The sequence below is a fragment of the Gallus gallus genome, chromosome 24, assembly GCF_016699485.2.
Source record: "Gallus gallus isolate bGalGal1 chromosome 24, bGalGal1.mat.broiler.GRCg7b, whole genome shotgun sequence".
NCBI lineage: Eukaryota > Metazoa > Chordata > Aves > Galliformes > Phasianidae > Gallus > Gallus gallus.
Window position 1 is genome coordinate 357,492 of NC_052555.1, and position 16,342 is coordinate 373,833.

A 16,342-nucleotide genomic window follows, 5' to 3' on the forward strand; every position below is an offset into this window, starting at 1 on the left:
CTCGGTCGCGTGGAAGGGCACGGCTCCTAACGCTGAGCTTTTAGGGGAGAACCCTCAGGTGAGAGCTGCTAATAACAGCAGGGACCCGGGGAGAGCGTTACTGGAGGCACTTTATTAAGTTCTCATTATACAAGTGCCTCGGCGGCACCGTGGGAGATGATTTTCTGCCCCGCGAGACCGCCTGGAAGGGAAATGTAGGTTTTTCCATCGCGGCTCCTCATTTTGGGTCAGGATGTTTCCGAACGGGGGAGGAGGCGCCCGCTCAGGCTGCGTCCCGGCGGAGCCGCCCCGGTTATGGGGTGCCCGGGGGGCCCAACGCCGGGCAGGCGTGGGAGGGCTCCGAGAAGGCTCTGCGCAGCCCCCTCCGCGTGCAGTAGCCCCGGAACGCGGCCTGGATTTTGGTAGCAGCTTCTTCTTGAGAGGTCAGGAAAGCAGCGCTCGGGTCTTCATCACGAAGGCTGCGCTGCGCAGGGCGGGAGACGGTTTAACACCCCCTGGGCTCCACGGTTGGCCACCGAGCGACCCAGAGAGCCGCGGGAGAACCCGCAGGGCCGACGGAGCGCGGCTCCGGGCCGGAACCGCTCCGCTGTGGGCAGCGGCAGCCCGGCTCACCTGGCGCTCCATCACCGCGCCGCCCACAGCACCGCTGCTCCGCGCCGCCTCGGCCTCCAACAGCCCCGCCTCGGCCTCCTCACCCTCAGCCGCCCCGTCCTCGGCCCTTTGGGCAGCGGAGCTCTCTGGGAAGGAAGCGCAGCCTGAGGCCCTGAGCAGGGCGGGCCCGACGCCCCGGGACGGGCGCACCGAGGGGACCCCGGGGGACACAGCAGGGCAGGGCCGGGGCGCGGGGCCCACTCACGCTCCCTCTCAGCCAGCAGCGCCTGGAAGTAGCGGGTGATGAAGCCCAGCACGTCGTCGGGCTGCGCCCTCAGCACCTCCCGGGCCATCCCCTGCAGCACCTCCTCGAAGCCGCTGGGCAGCCGCGGGGCGCTCCGGGGGTCGGAAAACGACATGGCGGCCACCGCAAGCGGACGGCGCGGGACTCGAACCCGCGGCCCAAACGCCGGGAGGAGCTCCTGCGAGACCGCCAGGGGGCGCTGCACGCGTCCCTCAGCGCCCACCGCGCCTGCGCAGAGCCGACGAGGGGTCTGGGCGGGGGGGGGGGTCGTGTGCGGTGTGAGTGGGAAGGGGGGTTGGGGGGCGCGGGTGAGCAGCAGCGCCCGGCTCCGCCCTCAGCCCCCTCCCGGCCTCACTCCGTTCTTCGCCCCCCGCCCCGGTCCTACCAGACCGCCCCGCTCAGAGCTGTGCGGCGGTCCGGTGTCGCCCAGCAACGGAGGAGCGGCGCGCCGCCTGCCTGCCCCCCCCCCCCGCGGTGCTCACGGCGCGCTCGGTGCCCCCATCCCGCAGCTCTAAAATTAGCGGGGTACGTCGCAGTGTCACAGCCCCGAGCTGCTCCTGCGCGCCCGTTCCTCCCCCCGCTCTGCTCCGACCCATATTCGTCTTCGAGAATTTCTTCTCACCCTTCCCCTTCCCACCGTGCTGCTGCTGTTCCTCCAAGGGGAAACCTGGGCTCCTTGCTCCCCCCGCTTTGGTCCCCCATTGCCCACTCCTGCTGTAACACCAGGACGCACCCTTAGGAAAGGAGCACAGCCCAGCAGCACTCCCACCACGGCAGCACAGCAACGTCCTCACTTGTTTTTTTAGCAGGAAAGAAGGGAAAGATTCAACCATAAGAAAAGGGAACCCCAAACACAGAGAGACAGAAAGGTGAGCTCAGCCCGCCCCGCTGCAGACACCACCACAGCTGTAACAAAATCAGTTTAATGGACACAACCAGCACTGCTGCTGCGGAAGAGGCTGGAGCTGGATCCCAGCAGAGGAGGTCAGTCATGGGCAGCTTCGTCCTTGGCTTCCACTCCAGGCTTCATTTCTGGATGGGGTTGGGGGAAGAAGACATTATTATGGGGGCCTTTGAACCACCTCAACCCAGCATCCCGGGCTTTTCTCTGCCAGCTAGCCCCAGAGCTGGTTGTGCTAGCCCTGCAGTTGCCATGCCAACAAGGATGCTAAATACAGCTCAATCTTTCTTTCTTTCCATATTTATTCGTTTTAAAACCACAGACCGCAGGCTGCATGTTCAGGGCCAGGAGAGGAGTGCAGACATTCTGGCTCCCACCCTGCCAGGGATGAGCTGTCTTGCAGAGCCCAGAAACTGCAGTGAGCAGCTTGAGAAGACAGCAAAGAAGGTGCCCCCAGCTCCCCAAAAATCCAAGCATGTGAGAGAGGAAGCGTTGGTGTCTTGGGAGCCTGCCCACCACCCCACTGTCACGGTAACAGCAGAACATCACACCAGCACCCCAACATTTAGTTTGCCCCCACCCATCAGTAGGCTGGGCTGTTGTCTTCTCCAAAAATGAGGACAGCCCCCCAGCCCCCCAATTAGCCCAGAGTTTGGGTTTAAGCCTCCAGCTCTGCAGTCTTCTCAGCAAAACTGTTCCTATAGCAACTCCTGCCCACGCATGGGCTCGTGGTAGCATCATGGCCCTGGCTGCCAGAACCAGTCCCTGGTCATAAAAAGGGAAGAGGGAACCATCAGCTCCCTAAGTGACCCTCTGCAGCACCCCAGTCCTTGCCCCAAAAGCTTAAAGGTCTTGACAATAGGTTAGGGGCCAGAGCAGACAGATTCTGCCTCACCCCCAAGGTGGAATGCAACAATGCAGGTGCTGAGAAGACAGCAAAGAGGTCATCTCTACCCCAGAAACACCAAGGAACCTACCTATAGCCTCGCCATTGCCCGGGGGCATACAAGCCTGGTATTTGGGCTTGGTGGCCTCCAGCCCAGCCAGCAGTGTCATGAAGTCAACAACGGTATCGATGTCCTGCTTCTCAGCAGTGGCCCCCCGCAAGGCACTGACGGCATTGAGGCGGCTGAAGGACGACAGCTCAGAGATGTTGGCCCGGAGGAAGAGGAGGATGACATTAAGGTCGTTGATGGGACAGGTAAGCATCTTGCGACTAAGAAGGTCAAAGGCAGGCAACATCTCATAGACGGAGAGCAGCCCCTTGTCCCACTGACAGAGCTGCAGGGCACTGTAGATGACAACAGGCATAAGGAGGACATACACACCACCAACTGTGAGGCTGATGAGCTGGAAGACAGAGAAGAAGACCAGCTTGCAGGGTATGAGCGGGGGAACATGAGGCTCAGCCTGGAGCAGCCCTGTTTTGATAGAGCAGCTGAACTCATCCTGAAAGAATATGTTGAGGTGGAGGAAGACCAGGTAGAGGCAAGTGGCAGCCAAGAACAAGAGCAGGAGGAGGTTCCTCAGGAGGTAGATGATGACCAGGGAGTGGGAGTGCTGCTTGCAGGCAAGGTAGCGCTCCAGCAATGGGAACTCGAAGTACCTCTCCTGGCGAGCCCTGGGGAGAGAGCAGTGAGTTGGAGCCACCCCATTGCTTCACGGAAGCCACAGCGAGTGAGGAAGTGACCCAAAGGCAGTGTGGAGGGGCTATGACTGGTTGCCCCCACCACGCTGTCTCACCTCTCGTACTCTTCCCAGAACTGCTCTGGATCATCGCTCGCCTGCTGGACCTTCCTCATGTGCTGCACCAGGCGCACGGAGCGGTTGTAGGACTTGTCCAGCTCATCGATGATGAAGAGGAGGTCAGAGTGAAGGGCAGGGGAGGCTGCATAACGCCACAGCAGGTAGGGCAAGTACATGAGCACTGCCACCACCAGCAGCGAGTACGGGAAGACCTGAGGGAGACCATCTCTAGGTTAGGGTTCTCCAGGAGAGAGGGACTTCAGGGGGGGGGATGAGGTTCTCAGCTACCCCTTGCCATTCAGGATCTGCTCCCATCAGCATGATGGCAGGAGCCGGTAGCACCCAGTCACTGAGTTGGCGGCCCCATGCCAGCCCACCACTGTACCTTGAGAGCCCAAAGGGACTTGGTGACAGCACGTCCCTCAGCATCAAAGCCATGGTGGAGGAGTGAGTCCCAGCAAGCTGTGTCAGCATAGGCTGATTGCTTCCCCGTGAAGTTGGAAGGCGAGAAACAGCTGATCTGTGAGCCTACAAGGAGGAGGGAAGCTGAGCAGGTAGGACAGGGCTCTTTGTATTTATCTGTCCCCATTGCAGTGTTTTCTGGCTGTCAGAGGAGCAATTTACCATTTCTCAAATGCTTCCCTATAAGCACAGCCACAGATTCATAGCAGGGAAATCTGAACCAGACACAAACCAGCACAAAACTAAACCTTGCAGGGCCACAGAAAAACACTGACCAAATCCAGCTTTAGCCCAGTGTTGAGATGCACAAAACAGCAGCACAGCTTCATTGACCGTGCTATTACTAGCCCACTCCCATTATCCAGGCAAGCACCAAACCCTGGGACAGCAAAAGAGTCCCAGGGGAGGCCTCAACACCCCACTGACACCTCCCCCCAAAACAACCCTGCCTTTGTGATAGGAGCACTACAGGGTGCTGTGAGCAGAACAGCAGGGGCAGCAGGTGAGAGGGGGCATGGCTACACTCAGAGGGCTACCAGCAAGCAATTAAAAAAATAATAGTAAACGAATAAAAGCTATTACATCAAACAACAAAACCCCATCAGGTTGATCAAAATCCATTAAAAAAACGAGTAATCCCAAGACAGAAAACTTAAAACCGCTAAAATGGGATTTCCAGTCATGCCAGTGAAAACATCAGGCTTTTACAGCACTCACCACCCCAAACCTGTCCCAGCAAGGCAGGTGATACAAACGCTGTCCCCACAACTCACCAGCAGAGAACTCCCGGGCGAAGGCCAGCGAGACGAGGAAGATGGGCAGCCCCACTGCAACGAACTTCAGCACGCGGTCGCTCGGCAGCTCCAGCCGCAAGCCCTTGGCGCGGGAGCTGCTGGGGTCTGGGAGGAGGGCATCTGAAAGCATGTACTCAGCAGCCGTGTGTGACAGGGACATTTTTCTCTCCAGGAAGGGCTACGCCACAGGGAAACGGAGTCCAGTGCTGCTGCCTGGGAGTCCTGGTGCTGTCTGAGGTGCAACCAGCGTGGCGAGAGGCTTTGTATGGCTGGAAGCATTGCATGCCAAGTGCTACCAACCAGGCAGCTGTAAATGACAACTTAGTGCATTAAATCAACTGATAATTACAGGGGAAGCCTTTCACTGGCAAGAATGCAAATAGCATGCCCTAAAATAGAAAAAAAAACCTTGCAGTCACAGCACCACGGCCAAGGCAGCATTCCTGCCCAGCCACCATGGGTCCCAGCATGGACCAGATCCCCGTGGTTTTACTCCCCTCTGTCATAAACAGCTGTATTTCCAGCAACATGTTCATGGGGCGTGGGGCTCCTGAACTATTTTTGCTTTCCATAACAAGGGAGGATGGGGCATCACCCTAACCAAAAGACCTAGCCAGGTACAGAGTGGCCTCATAGGGTACAAAGAGCCCCCTTCCAGCGCTCCTGTGTGTGCCAGGGCTGCTGGAGAAGGTCCTGCTGCTCAGTTCCCAAGCCCTGGGGACAGGCCAAGTGGCACCAGGAGCTGAGAAGACATCAGCAATTGCACTGTTGAGGTGTACATCAGCTGTGGTTCCCTGCATACCAGCTTTGCCATCCCCCTTCCCATCTGGCTCCAGGGGAGCACAGTGGGGACAAAGCAGTGAGCTCCAGTGGGATAGGGATGCGAGTATTGGGATCTAGAAAAAAGCAGTATGGAAATCAGAAGGAGTTGGTGAGATGGAACAGAAGACAGAAAAGCTCCCAACTCTGGCAGTACGACTGCTGCCTGAGAAGCCAACAGCCAAAGCCAGGAGAGCCCTGGGCTGCTCAGACAAGCTGAGGGGAGTCCCTGCCATGCTGTAGATCTGTGCAGCCTCTCAACACAGCCAGAACTCACAGCTGCTGCCAAATTTCACTTATACTGTGTTGCTGTTTTTTTGTTGTTTTTGGTGGTTTTTTTTTTTTTTTTTTTTTTTTTCCCAGACAAAGGCAGTCTCCAAGTCTCAGTGCCAGGATGTAAGATAGCACAGAAGGGCTGAGCCAAGAAAGCCCTGAACTGACTGGCATTATGCTCTGAGGTGCTCAAACCTGCCCAGGTACTGAGGTCCACCTGCCCTGACCACAGAGAGCCACACAACCTTCACCTTTGCAGAAGCTGGGTTCTTTATTGGACAGGGACAAGTTCAGAGCACAGAATGGTCAATGCCCAGTTTCCACCCAGCCTCATCAGTATAAACAAGAGGCTCGAGTGCACCCACCATGCTTTCTGCTCCAGATCAGGTATGGACTGTGGACAAGAAGGGCACAGAGGTTAAGCCAGCAACTCCATTACCCAGAAGGCAAGGTGTCTCCCAAGCAGCAGAGCACAAACCTCATCACACCACTTGCTGTGAGTGAAACACCACTGCAGCACAGCTGGATCCAGCACTATCATGTGCTAGAAGTATGGAGACGCAAAGGATCAGTCCTGTTCACAAGCCTCGTCCTATTCCTTAGCAATGTCCAGCTCCAGCTTCCTCAGTGTCCTGTGGAAGAAGCTGGGTGGCTCACATACAAGGTCTATCCGCTTGCTCCCACTGGTGCCCAGTGGCAGGGAGAGGCGGTAGGCATGGAGGTGCAGGGGGAGGTGGCGAGACTTGCTCTGCTGCAGTTTCAGCCTCTTCAGAGTGATTTCAGGAAGCTTCTGCATTGAGGACAGAGTGGCGTGAGGACAGCCCTAACACCCCCTTCCATAACCCCATGTCAGCAGCCTGGTATCAGAATCCCAGCATGTGCCACCAAGCAGCTAGTCCCTTCTCTGCCGTGCTCCATGGCATGGTATCTGCCTTACCTGTGGTGCCAGCTTGCTCCAGTGCGAGTATTTATGATCCCCCAGGATGGGGCACCCCAATCCATAGGCCAGGTGAACCCGGAGCTGGTGCTTCACTCCTGAGATGAGGAAGGAGAAAAGGAGAAACATCACATCTGTCACACTGGGTATCAGGTTTATGCTCACTACCCACCCACCCACCAAAAGCACCCTCATGCTGGGTAACCTTGTGCTGAGAGCCCTGGCAGCAACACAGCACTGGGTCCCAGAACCCTGGCCATGTTCTACAGCTTGTTTCTCTCTCCAGGACTGCTCCTGGCTGTACAGAAAGCACAGCCAAGGTGATCAAGCAGCTGGGTGGCTGGCTAAGCCTTACCTGTGATGGGCTGGAGCTCCAGCAGAGAGCAGGCAGATGAGCTAGCCAGAACGCGATACTGCGTCACAGCGCTCTCAGCATTGCGGTTCTTGCGGATTTTCAGCACCTTTCCATCCTCAGGAGACATGCGGTAGTTTGGGGCCAGTGTCATCTGAACCACAGCAAGAGGATGAGCCCACGGGAAGGGGAAAAAAGCCCCAAACTGCAGCTGAGAGGATGCTCACTCACCTTGAAATGAGGTTGGTGGCTCTGCACCTCCCTCTCCACCATGGGGATTTCCACAATGCCCTCAGCAGGGTCTGGGCTCCCTACACTAATTGCCCTGCAAAGGAAAAGCAAAGGTCTGCACAATGTTGCCACAGCCCTTTGCACATCCAGCAGGATAGAAACTCTCCTTTATCCCTCACTCTTCTACCCAGGAGAGACCCCCGTAACAGGGGACTAAAGCATTCATAATCATATAGACAGTGGGATCGAGTGTACTCTCATCAAGTGCACTGCTGACATCAAGCTGAGTGGTGCAGTTGGTTCAAGGTCAGGTTGGATGGGGCCTTAGGGAACCTGATCTGGTGGATGGCAACCCTGCCCATGATCTGTAATATCCCTTCCAACTTAAACCATTCTATGATCAAACATCCATCACTTCTGCAGAGTTCCACATCCCCATATCTGCACACTGGTGACTCTGCTGCTTGTCAAAGACACTTCTGGGGCTCTGGCCAGTCTGATCTAATGGTTGGTGACCTGGCTTAAGGCAGAGAAGTTGGAACTCAGTGATCTTTAAGGTCCCTTCCAACCTAAGCCCTTCTATGATTTTTCTTCCAAAACCTTTCCTACCAGTATATCTTCTCCACCTGGCGAGTTTTGAAGAGGAGCCGGATCCTGTCTGCTGCCTCCTTGTTCCGCGCCAACACCATCACTCCCGTTGTCTCCTTGTCCAGCCGATGACACAGGTGCAGTGGTTCAGCTTTCATGTTCACCAGCATCTTGGCCAAAATCGGCAGCACATCAGCAATACAGTTCTTGACCCCGGGGCCGCCTGCAAAACCCAGACAGGCATTCACATCCCTATCTAACTTAAATGCAATACAAAGGGACACGGCAGGATTTCCCCACCCTTGCTATGAACGGTGATCAGTGAGGGGAGCAGTACTACACAACTCTGCTTAAAAAAAATCAAAGACAAAAAAACCCACACCACTATGAAATCACTAAGATCGAAAAAGACTACTAAGATCATCTCAGGTCCCTCAGTCATTCCCTGAAAGATTTGCACTCCAGACCCCTCACAGCTCCGCTGCCCTTCTCTGAACAAGCTCCAGAGCCTCCATGTCTTTTTTGTAGTGAGGAGCCCAACACTGAACCCAGCACTCAAGCTGTACCCTTACCAGTGTTGTGCAGAGAGGAACAATCATCTCCTGCTCCTGCTGGCTGCACTATTTCTGACACAAGGCAGGATGCCATTCATTGGCCTTCTCGGCCAGCTGGGCACACGGCTGGCTCACATTCATCTGGCTGACAGCTACCACTCACAGATCCTTTTCTTCCTTGCAGCTTTCCAGCCACTCTGCCCCACACCCGTAGCGTCGCAAGGGGTTGTTGTGACCGGGCACTTGCTCTTGTCAAATCTCGTACCACTGGCCCCAGTCCACCAGCACAGAAGGCCCGTTCTCCCCTGTACGATGCAATGAGGAACCCCCGGCCCCTCACCGTGCACAGGCAGGCCGTAGGGCTTGTTGAGAACCACCACCTCCTCGTCCTGGTACACGGCTCGCTGCCGAAGCGCCTTGGCCAGCACGTTGGGGTGCACCCGCTGCAGCGCGGCCAGCTCCCGGGCCCGCCTCCGCGCCGGCTCCGCGGCCACCTGAAGGAACGAGAAGCGGATGGAGGCGACCGGGCCCACGCTAGGAGCCCACTCCCAGCCACGCTCACCTCTTGCTGCTGCTGCTGCTGCTGCTGCTGCTGCTGCTGCTTCTTCTTCTTCTTCTTCTCCTCCTCCTCCTCGCTCCGCTTCGCCCGCAGACGCTCCGCCAGCTCCTGTGCCCGCACCGCCCCCGCCGCCGTCCGCCCCAAAGCCTCTCCCGGCCGCCGCCACAGGCGCCCACTGAGCGCCGCCATTTTTCCGGCCCGCCTGCGCTCCTCCCTTTCCGCCCGCCGGAAAGCGGTGCCTCAGCCCAACACCCAATGGGAAGGGCGGAGGGAGACGAGTGATAGCACCGCCCGCCATTAGGAGAGGGCGAGGCATCCCTCCATCCAGGCACCCAATGGGAAGGGCAGAGAAAGAAGAGCGACAGCAGCGACCGCCTATAGGAAACGGCGGTGCCCCGCCCCGCCCGGCTGTTTGAAGGAGAGAGGCGGTTGGGAACCGGTAACGGCTGCGGCGCGAGGAGGGGAGAGGCTGAGGTACAGCTGTGGCACGGTGGGTACCGGCCGGGGGAACCCGCCCTCATCGTCGTATCGTTCCCCATTGTACCGTGCCCCAACAGCCCTTGGGGAGGCCGCCTCGGTGCCTCAGACCAGGCCTAGGCCCGCGCTGCCTCATGTCCCTTCCACAGGCCGTAACACAGCACCGTTATCTTTAAAGCTAACAGGAATTTATAAAAATCGCAAGGGAAAATGTATTTAAAACCGAACACGCGCACAAAAATCGGTGCTCGGCCCTTCAGGAGGTCCCCCCCGGCCCCTCCCCGGTGCAGAGGCGCTTGGCTGCCCGCTCGGCCTGGCTGCGGCCCCTGCGCAGGCACTGCTGGATGCGGGACTCCAACCCCTCGCACCGGGGCCGCTCCAGCAGGGGTTTGTAGGCCCGGGCACGGACACCTTCCACGAAGCTGCTGGCCTGGTTGTGCACCGGAGGCTTCAGGTCTCCCCAGAGGACAGGGGCGGCATTCCCTGGATCTGTAACAATAAATAATAACCCATAGTATTCTCCTGGAGAAGCCGCAGCCCACGGCTTGGACAGGTACACTCTGCTGGGTAAAGAACTGGCTGGAGGGCCGGGCCCAGAGAGTGGTGAATGGAGCTGTATCCAGCTGGCAAACAGTCACCAGTGGTATTCCCCAGGGGTTGGTATTGGGGCCAGCCCTGTTTAACATCTGTACAGATGATCTGGACAAGGGAATTGAGTGCAACCTCGGTAAGTTTGCAGATGACACCAAGTTGGGAGGAAGTGTCACTCTTCCTGGGTATAGGAAGGCCCTACAGAGGGATCTGGCCAGGCTGATTGATGAGCTGAGGCCAATGGTACAAGCTTCAACAAGATCAAGTGCTGGCCTCAGGTTGGATATTAGGAAAAATTTCTTCACAGAAGGAGTAGTGAGATATTGGAACAGGTTGTTCAGGGACGTGGGGGAGTCACCAGCCCTGAAGATGTTCAAGAAATGTGGAGGTGTGGCACAGAGGGACATGGTTAGTGGGCATGGTGGGGGGGGTCTGATGGTTGGACTCGATGATCTTAAGAGGTCTTTTCCAACCTTAATGATTCTATGGACAACGCTTCCAACCATGTTTGATTACCTACTTCTGTGGAACAATTCTACCATCTCTTACCTTTCCCTGCAGCCATGGGAGCAGTGTCCAGGCCTCGTAACATGCTGTGCAGTACTTGAGTCTTGACGGCGTAGCTGGCCCAGAGCTGCTGCAGGTGGGTAACATTGAACTCCTGCACTTCCCGGTCATAATGCCACTGGATGTTCTCAAACTCACAGTCATAGAGGACCAAGGGGAACTCCACGGCCATACTAGGAAAAATGAGAGACGGCATTACAAACTGATGGCGAGGTGCTGGAGGCATGCTAGAGAAGGGTTGTGATAGAAACGCGTTACAGCATTAATGTAACAGCACCACAGCCTGCCCATTCTGCTAATAACAGAGCTGCCTTTCACAAAAATGCTTTTCTGAATTAATTTTTACCAAATACCAAGGGTTAAGACCAGCAATAACTTGTCCAGGAGCACAGCAACAAGAAAATCAGATCCTTAAGGCTATCTCACAGAGACGCCAGCAGTTTGCATTCTTGCTGTGTAGCCCAAGAGGTTGCTGCCCATACCTGTACTGTGGTTTTCGAGGGTTCTTCTCCACATCCAGCAGCTCATCAATGATCTCTGGGCCCTCCATCCTTTGTCCGATCAGGAAGAGGATGGCCATCATGCAGCGCACTTGGTGGTAGAGGAATGCCTGTCCCGTCACCTCGAACTGGCACAGTCGGAAAGGGTCCCGCAGGCCACTTTCAGCTCCCCCATCCGCCCATGTCACCTGGGCACTGAGAATTGTTCTCTGGAAGTTGATGACGCCATTGGCCACGTCCATTTTGCAGAGGTTCCGGAAGTCGTGCGTCCCCACGTACCGCTGGGCTGCAGTGTGCATGAGGGCCACGTCCAGGTCTGCACAGGGGAAGAAGTAGCGGTAGGTCCTCTTGAGACAGCTGAACCGGGCACTGAAATCTGGCTCCACGGGGGCCCAGGCCAGCACGCGGATGTCAGGTGGGAGCACCCTGTTCAGAATGTGGGTATAGCGGAGCTCTTCCTCAGATTTACTGCTTTTTCCCTCTGAGTCACCCGTGCAACCATTTAGTTTCTTTTCCTCTGAGAGGTTAGAGCGAAGATCTAGGGAAATCACCTGCAAAATTGTGAAAACTAGGATTAGGTGATGGATGGGCGTACTCAGTGTGTGAAGCCAAGTCTTCCTACACCTCTGCCTTGCATTTTGAAATGAATTCAGGATCTCCTACAGAGGAAGGTATCTTAAATCGGTCTCTTACCACTCCTTCCTGTGGGTAAAACTGCAAGTGCCTCTGCTGAGCTTCCTAGCAGATGCTATAGATTCCTTTAATAAAACAGAAAAAGTTGCAAACTGCCTACATAGCATGGTCTCTAAATGGCTTCAGTCTGTGGGATACACATGTGCTTTTTTTTTTTTTTTTTTTTTTTAAACTGGAGTTCATAACTTGAACCCATTAACAGCCCAACAGGCTGGGAATTGTGGCGTGGAAACAAGTAAATTAACACTGCAAGTCTGTGAGCACATCTGACTGTGCAAGCAAAGGTGGTCCACGCCCTTACTTCACGTGGTTTGCTTTGTGAACTAGAGCAAGTGAGTGATGCAGGCTAAAACCACTCTAGCATGGAAAAAGCCAGGGCAGGCCTGCTCCCTGAGCACAAGCAGGAAGGGAAGAGGAGGAAAGCAAAGCCATCGTAAGGATCTGTGAGGAGTCTGAGCTTCCCTGACGGTTCCCTGCCACTGTGTGGGCCAGCTGCTCCTCTTCCTCCAGCTCCCACTCCCACGCTCTCTTCCGCTGGCTGCAGCTCTCCTCAGACCCTTCCGCACAGGGATTCAGCTTTCTCACTCTGTGGGAAGCATTCCAGCTATTTTGCTGGGCTGTTGAGTTAGGGCAGATGAGAAGGGTCTGCCAAGCACTGCAGTTGGCACAAGAAGAGCAATATGTACATGGGCAGAGGAAGGGGCAGCTCTCCTTTCTGGCATCTTTGAGCTGCCCTGACTCAGGAAATGGCAGCCTGAAATGCATTTCATCCTCTTCAAACAGCTCCAGTAAACAATTAGTGTCTGAAAAAGCTTTAAAAAAACAAATCCAACCTGCACTGTCACACAGTGAGCACTTGGCTCATCACCATCGGCCAGTAATCCCATCCTGAGTTCTACCATCCCCAGTGGAACCTGTAAATCCATCCTGACCTGTCCAAAGGCACTGACTCCTTTGTCTGTCCGCCCACAGCGGTGATAGTTGGAGGTCTGTCTATCATCTACCAGCCGTGTCTTCTTCAGGGCTTCAAACAGCTTCTCTTCGATTGTGTTGCTGGTGTTCTCCTGGCTGGCAAAGCCTTGGTACCCCCAGCCGAGGTAGGCGATCCTCAGTGCCACGTGCCTGCGGCCGTGGGCGCTGAAATCAAATGGGCGCTGCTGCTGCTTCTTGGATTTCCTGGAGGTCGAAGGGGTGTCCTTCACTGCAGTGCCCTCCTTGCCCTCTGACAGCTTCTCCTGCAGCTGCTTCACCTCCTCCTCCAGGTCCCGCACCCTCCTCAGGAGCTGTTCTCGATCTGTGGCCCAGCTCCCGTTGGCCATAGTGAATCTCCTGGAGTCTTAGCTGGTGGCTGGCATCTCCTCAGGGCCTGCAAAGAAAGGAGGAAATCTGTGTTTCTACCTTTTTCTGCCTTTGCAGAATTGTTATCTGCACAATAATTCTTTGGCTTCTTTTTAATTGCTCAGTGTACCCAGAAGCACACGGTAACTGGCAAGGGGGCTTGGCCGGGATGATACACTTTGACTCAAGGCTGCAAATCTCTTTGGTGCTTTTAATCACGCATCTTCCTTCAGCCACCGCTGTCAGTAGCTCTGCTCCGGCAACCCAGCACGGCGGCAGCTCATTCCCACATTTCCTGTGCAAAGCTGTCATGGAGCGGTTCCCATTCGCGCTGTGTTCAGCTAGCATCAACACTTCAGACAGCCTGCTAACAGCTACCAGTCATCCCGCAGCACCATCTGCTCTAACGTTTCGTAATGGCATCACTGCCACACGATTAAAACTTGCATTTCTAAACCCGTTTAATGGCATAAAGATAGCCCCAAACCTGCAGGCTTCAGTGGGAACGCTGTCCACATCCCTTTTGCAGCCAATCCTTCTGCCTTACCTCAATCACACAACTCAGCCTGCAGCTTTGCCTTTAGGCTGTGATAGTCAATCTCTAAACAAACACTTATTCCTCGTCTATGGAAATAACAACACCCTTTCTTTGATGTCTCTAGATTTAATCACAACTAGGTACTGTGTTTTTGAGAGAACATACTGGTTTGCACAAGGGGAAAAGCATTAATATATCTGCCCAAGGCTTATAGTCACAGAGTGAACTGAGTCTGCCCTGCGCTTTTCCATCATTTCATTGAACCTTCATATGCAATGTAATGCAATTCATATGCAGTGTACTGTGCTGTACGTAGTTATCTACAGGCTCCTCTCCGGTTTGCTGGAGCCTGAATCAGCACCTGCAAACCTGAGAAGTTTCAGGGTGGTGAAGAGCCAAAGTCAGCCTCCACAGAGCCCCCTTCAGCCAATTTGAATGCACTGCAAGATATTAACCAAATTTCTTTTTGCAGGGTCCATCCAGCCCAGCAGAAACCATGGAGAACAGGCTGGGAGCAGACAGGCATACAGGTGCTGCTCTGAGTGATGAGGAGCTGGAAGGAGGCAGCGAGAGTCATGGAGCAGAAGGGGCACCTCTCTGCTGCAGTGCCTACGCTGCGCCCACAGCGCTGCAGGCAGCCCGATCTCCATCCAGAGGGTTCCCCTGCGCAGAGCCCAGTGCTGCACCGTGGTGCCCTAAGGGCTCGAGGAGGCAGGTGATGAAGAGGAAGGTGCTGAGGCGGAGACCTGACGGAGGAGTCGAGGTCTGTGACGAATCGGTCACCAGCCTGCTAGAGACCACGGCCACGTGGAACCTGACACAGAAAATGCTGCAGCTGAGCACCAGCCCAGAAGACAGCCTCTCTGAGGGAGAAATCGAGATGAGCAGCAGTTTTTTCCAAGAGTTTACCCCAGAGCCTTCCTATCAGGGCGCTCAGTGCGATCCTCCCTTCCTGCTCAGGGTTGTGCAGAGCCAGAGTCCTCCCACCTCTCACTGCACAGCCGCGACAGTGCAGCCCAAGTCCTTCATTCCTCCCAGGCTGGAGACGCTGCGTCAAAACCGCAGCAAAAGCGACCGGGTGGCCAAATATTTTGAGTACAAACGAGAGTGGGAGCGGTTCCCCGTGCCGGGTGAGGACCAGCGCAAGGATGTGCGCGGCTGCATTCGGGGGCGGATGCTCACACAGCACAGCCACCCCAGCAAACCGCAGCACACCTACATCCCCAACACCTACACGGTGCCCACGGACAAGAAGAGGGCTGCCCTGCGCTGGGAGGTGCGCTGGGACCTGGCTAATGGCCTCATCCCCAGGAAAAGCGCTCCGCTCTGAGGTCATTCTGGATGCTGTCCTCTTCCATCCAGGACCTCAACAACACTGGAAATCTTTGTGTTTGTGTAAGCGTGTTGGTTGTAGTGTAAAACTTCCCCCAGCTCCCCAGGTTATTGGATTTTGGACATCCTTACTTCGCTACGACACTGCAGAGCTTCACTGAGTCACTGTTAGAAAGCTGAGGAAGCAGTGAGGGAAAAACCACTCGAACTCCATAACGAAGCGAGAGGTGTGATTTTTACGTTGAAATGATGCTGCTGCCCCGGACGGGGGGCTGTGTGAGCTGTTTGATGTAAGGCAACTTGGCGACGTACTTCAATAAAGCCCTTAATTAGGCCCATCGGAGTCGTGCGGGTTAAATGGAGCCCACGTGGCGCGGAGTGCTCCGGAACCGCCGCGCTCCGAGCGCCGCTCTTCCACCCCATTTCTGTCTGACCTCCGCGGCGCGCGCTCACACCCACTGTGCGCCGACCCACGCACCGCGCGGCGCTCTCAGCTCCGGCTGGGATCGGAACCGCCGACCCCAAAGCCCGCACCGCCCCCCGCGCTGCCCCACAGTCCCCCCGCCCCTACCTGCGCCGCCGCCGCCGCTGCTACTTCCGGTGCCGGTGCCGCTGCCCCGGAAGTGCCCGCACCGCCGCGCGCCGCACCGCCCCGTCATGAATATTCACGACGTGTTGAATATTCATAAGACCCGTATCTAGAACGACGATTCAACTCCCGTTTAGGCCCAGCCTGGGACCTAAAAACCCTCCCCCTGTTCTTTTTCCTCATCCGGGCAGTGCTCTCTTTGGTGCCTCGAGCGGAGAAAGCGGCGGTTCTGTCCCGAAAGGGTTTTGTTCCCCATTTCATCGCACGGAGACACCGCCCGCACCGCACCGCCGCCAGGGGGCGCTGTCGGCCTTCGCGTTGCGCACCGCCGCTGGGCGCGCTCTGAGCCCCGCCCCCCGCCCGGCCCCTTTCGCGCGGCGCGGCCCAGCGGGAGCGGGGGGGTCCGGTGTGTGTTCGTGTTCCTTTTAACGCTTGCGAGCATCTTTGCTGGTGTCTCTTCGTGTTTCTTAATGAGCTGTTTAACGTGCGTGTCGTGAAGTCCATTCATGAGTTTAGGAATGAATTTTCAACATGCTGCTAAGGAACAATGCAGAGCAATGCAGAGCAATGCAGAGCAGTGCAGAGCCATGCAGAGCCATGCAGAAC

General features: G+C 56.1%; 5 protein-coding genes across 12 annotated transcripts; 1 reads left to right on the forward strand and 4 right to left on the reverse strand.

The window, feature by feature from the left end:
• Window positions 1-92: 92 nt before the first annotated feature.
• SPA17 (sperm autoantigenic protein 17) lies at window positions 93-1,017 on the reverse strand. The gene is made up of 3 exons (XM_001231468.7): window positions 857-1,017; window positions 613-737; window positions 93-463 (listed from the first exon to the last, which is right to left on the reverse strand). Exons 1-3 carry the CDS (start codon window positions 1,008-1,010, stop codon window positions 293-295), a joined length of 450 nt encoding a protein of 149 aa, XP_001231469.3. The 5' UTR covers window positions 1,011-1,017; the 3' UTR covers window positions 93-292.
• Window positions 1,018-1,802: 785 nt separating this feature from the next.
• Window positions 1,803-5,089, reverse strand: PANX3 (pannexin 3). 3 transcript variants are annotated; one of them, XR_006932080.1, is made up of 6 exons: window positions 4,778-5,089; window positions 3,928-4,070; window positions 3,540-3,754; window positions 3,125-3,417; window positions 2,774-3,012; window positions 1,803-1,927 (listed from the first exon to the last, which is right to left on the reverse strand). XR_006932080.1 is itself a non-coding variant. In XM_001231502.6 (5 exons), the coding sequence occupies exons 1-5, from the start codon at window positions 4,956-4,958 to the stop codon at window positions 1,881-1,883; spliced, it is 1,230 nt and encodes a 409-aa protein (XP_001231503.1). In that variant the 5' UTR covers window positions 4,959-5,089; the 3' UTR covers window positions 1,803-1,880. The 3 variants fall into 3 exon arrangements, 2 of the variants coding, with proteins under 2 accessions (XP_001231503.1, XP_040508010.1); XM_001231502.6 differs by having other exon boundaries at window positions 2,774-3,417; XM_040652076.2 differs by having other exon boundaries at window positions 1,803-3,417.
• A 1,047-nt stretch (window positions 5,090-6,136) lies between these two features.
• On the reverse strand, window positions 6,137-9,335 carry RPUSD4 (RNA pseudouridylate synthase domain containing 4). Of its 2 annotated transcripts, XR_006932081.1 has the most exons (8): window positions 9,115-9,335; window positions 8,893-9,046; window positions 8,020-8,221; window positions 7,411-7,504; window positions 7,183-7,333; window positions 6,828-6,925; window positions 6,369-6,680; window positions 6,137-6,284 (listed from the first exon to the last, which is right to left on the reverse strand). XR_006932081.1 is itself a non-coding variant. In XM_001231936.7 (7 exons), the coding sequence occupies exons 1-7, from the start codon at window positions 9,298-9,300 to the stop codon at window positions 6,483-6,485; spliced, it is 1,083 nt and encodes a 360-aa protein (XP_001231937.3). In that variant the 5' UTR covers window positions 9,301-9,335; the 3' UTR covers window positions 6,137-6,482. The 2 variants fall into 2 exon arrangements, 1 of the variants encoding a protein (XP_001231937.3); XM_001231936.7 differs by having other exon boundaries at window positions 6,137-6,680.
• A 182-nt stretch (window positions 9,336-9,517) lies between these two features.
• Window positions 9,518-15,485, forward strand: HYLS1 (HYLS1, centriolar and ciliogenesis associated). 4 transcript variants are annotated; one of them, XM_046903787.1, is made up of 4 exons: window positions 9,518-9,601; window positions 10,741-10,822; window positions 11,496-11,661; window positions 14,288-15,485. In XM_046903787.1, the coding sequence occupies exon 4, from the start codon at window positions 14,312-14,314 to the stop codon at window positions 15,143-15,145; it is 834 nt and encodes a 277-aa protein (XP_046759743.1). In that variant the 5' UTR covers window positions 9,518-9,601; window positions 10,741-10,822; window positions 11,496-11,661; window positions 14,288-14,311; the 3' UTR covers window positions 15,146-15,485. The 4 variants fall into 4 exon arrangements, with proteins under 4 accessions (XP_046759743.1, XP_046759745.1, XP_046759744.1 ...); XM_046903789.1 differs by having other exon boundaries at window positions 11,496-11,584; XM_046903788.1 differs by having other exon boundaries at window positions 10,741-11,661.
• On the reverse strand, window positions 9,755-15,758 carry PUS3 (pseudouridylate synthase 3). 2 transcript variants are annotated; one of them, XM_004947947.5, is made up of 5 exons: window positions 15,719-15,758; window positions 12,872-13,305; window positions 11,229-11,797; window positions 10,729-10,919; window positions 9,755-10,077 (listed from the first exon to the last, which is right to left on the reverse strand). In XM_004947947.5, exons 2-5 carry the CDS (start codon window positions 13,256-13,258, stop codon window positions 9,845-9,847), a joined length of 1,380 nt encoding a protein of 459 aa, XP_004948004.1. In that variant the 5' UTR covers window positions 13,259-13,305; window positions 15,719-15,758; the 3' UTR covers window positions 9,755-9,844. The 2 variants fall into 2 exon arrangements, with proteins under 2 accessions (XP_004948004.1, XP_040508009.1); XM_040652075.2 differs by having other exon boundaries at window positions 12,773-13,305.
• Window positions 15,759-16,342: the final 584 nt, after the last annotated feature.

Coding starts and splice junctions, on each gene's coding strand:
- SPA17 (XM_001231468.7), bottom strand. CDS start 1,010: ATGTCGTTTTCCGACCCCCGGAGCGCCCCGCGGCTGCCCAGCGGCTTC. Junction 738..856: donor GCTGCTGGCTGAGAGGGAGC/GTGAGTGGGCCC, acceptor CTTCCTTCCCAG/AGAGCTCCGCTGCCCAAAGG. Junction 464..612: donor GCGCGGTGATGGAGCGCCAG/GTGAGCCGGGCT, acceptor CGCCCTGCGCAG/CGCAGCCTTCGTGATGAAGA.
- PANX3 (XM_040652076.2), bottom strand. CDS start 4,958: ATGTCCCTGTCACACACGGCTGCTGAGTACATGCTTTCAGATGCCCTC. Junction 3,755..3,927: donor AGTCCCTTTGGGCTCTCAAG/GTACAGTGGTGG, acceptor GGTCTCCCTCAG/GTCTTCCCGTACTCGCTGCT. Junction 3,418..3,539: donor TTCTGGGAAGAGTACGAGAG/GTGAGACAGCGT, acceptor CTCTCTCCCCAG/GGCTCGCCAGGAGAGGTACT.
- HYLS1 (XM_046903788.1), top strand. CDS start 14,312: ATGGAGAACAGGCTGGGAGCAGACAGGCATACAGGTGCTGCTCTGAGT.
- RPUSD4 (XM_001231936.7), bottom strand. CDS start 9,300: ATGGCGGCGCTCAGTGGGCGCCTGTGGCGGCGGCCGGGAGAGGCTTTG. Junction 9,047..9,114: donor AGCAGCAGCAGCAGCAAGAG/GTGAGCGTGGCT, acceptor TCGTTCCTTCAG/GTGGCCGCGGAGCCGGCGCG. Junction 7,334..7,410: donor GCCACCAACCTCATTTCAAG/GTGAGTGAGCAT, acceptor GCTGTGGTTCAG/ATGACACTGGCCCCAAACTA.
- PUS3 (XM_040652075.2), bottom strand. CDS start 13,258: ATGGCCAACGGGAGCTGGGCCACAGATCGAGAACAGCTCCTGAGGAGG. Junction 11,798..12,772: donor CTCACTGTGTGACAGTGCAG/GTTGGATTTGTT, acceptor ACAATTTTGCAG/GTGATTTCCCTAGATCTTCG. Junction 10,920..11,228: donor CCTCGAAAACCACAGTACAG/GTATGGGCAGCA, acceptor CATTTTTCCTAG/TATGGCCGTGGAGTTCCCCT.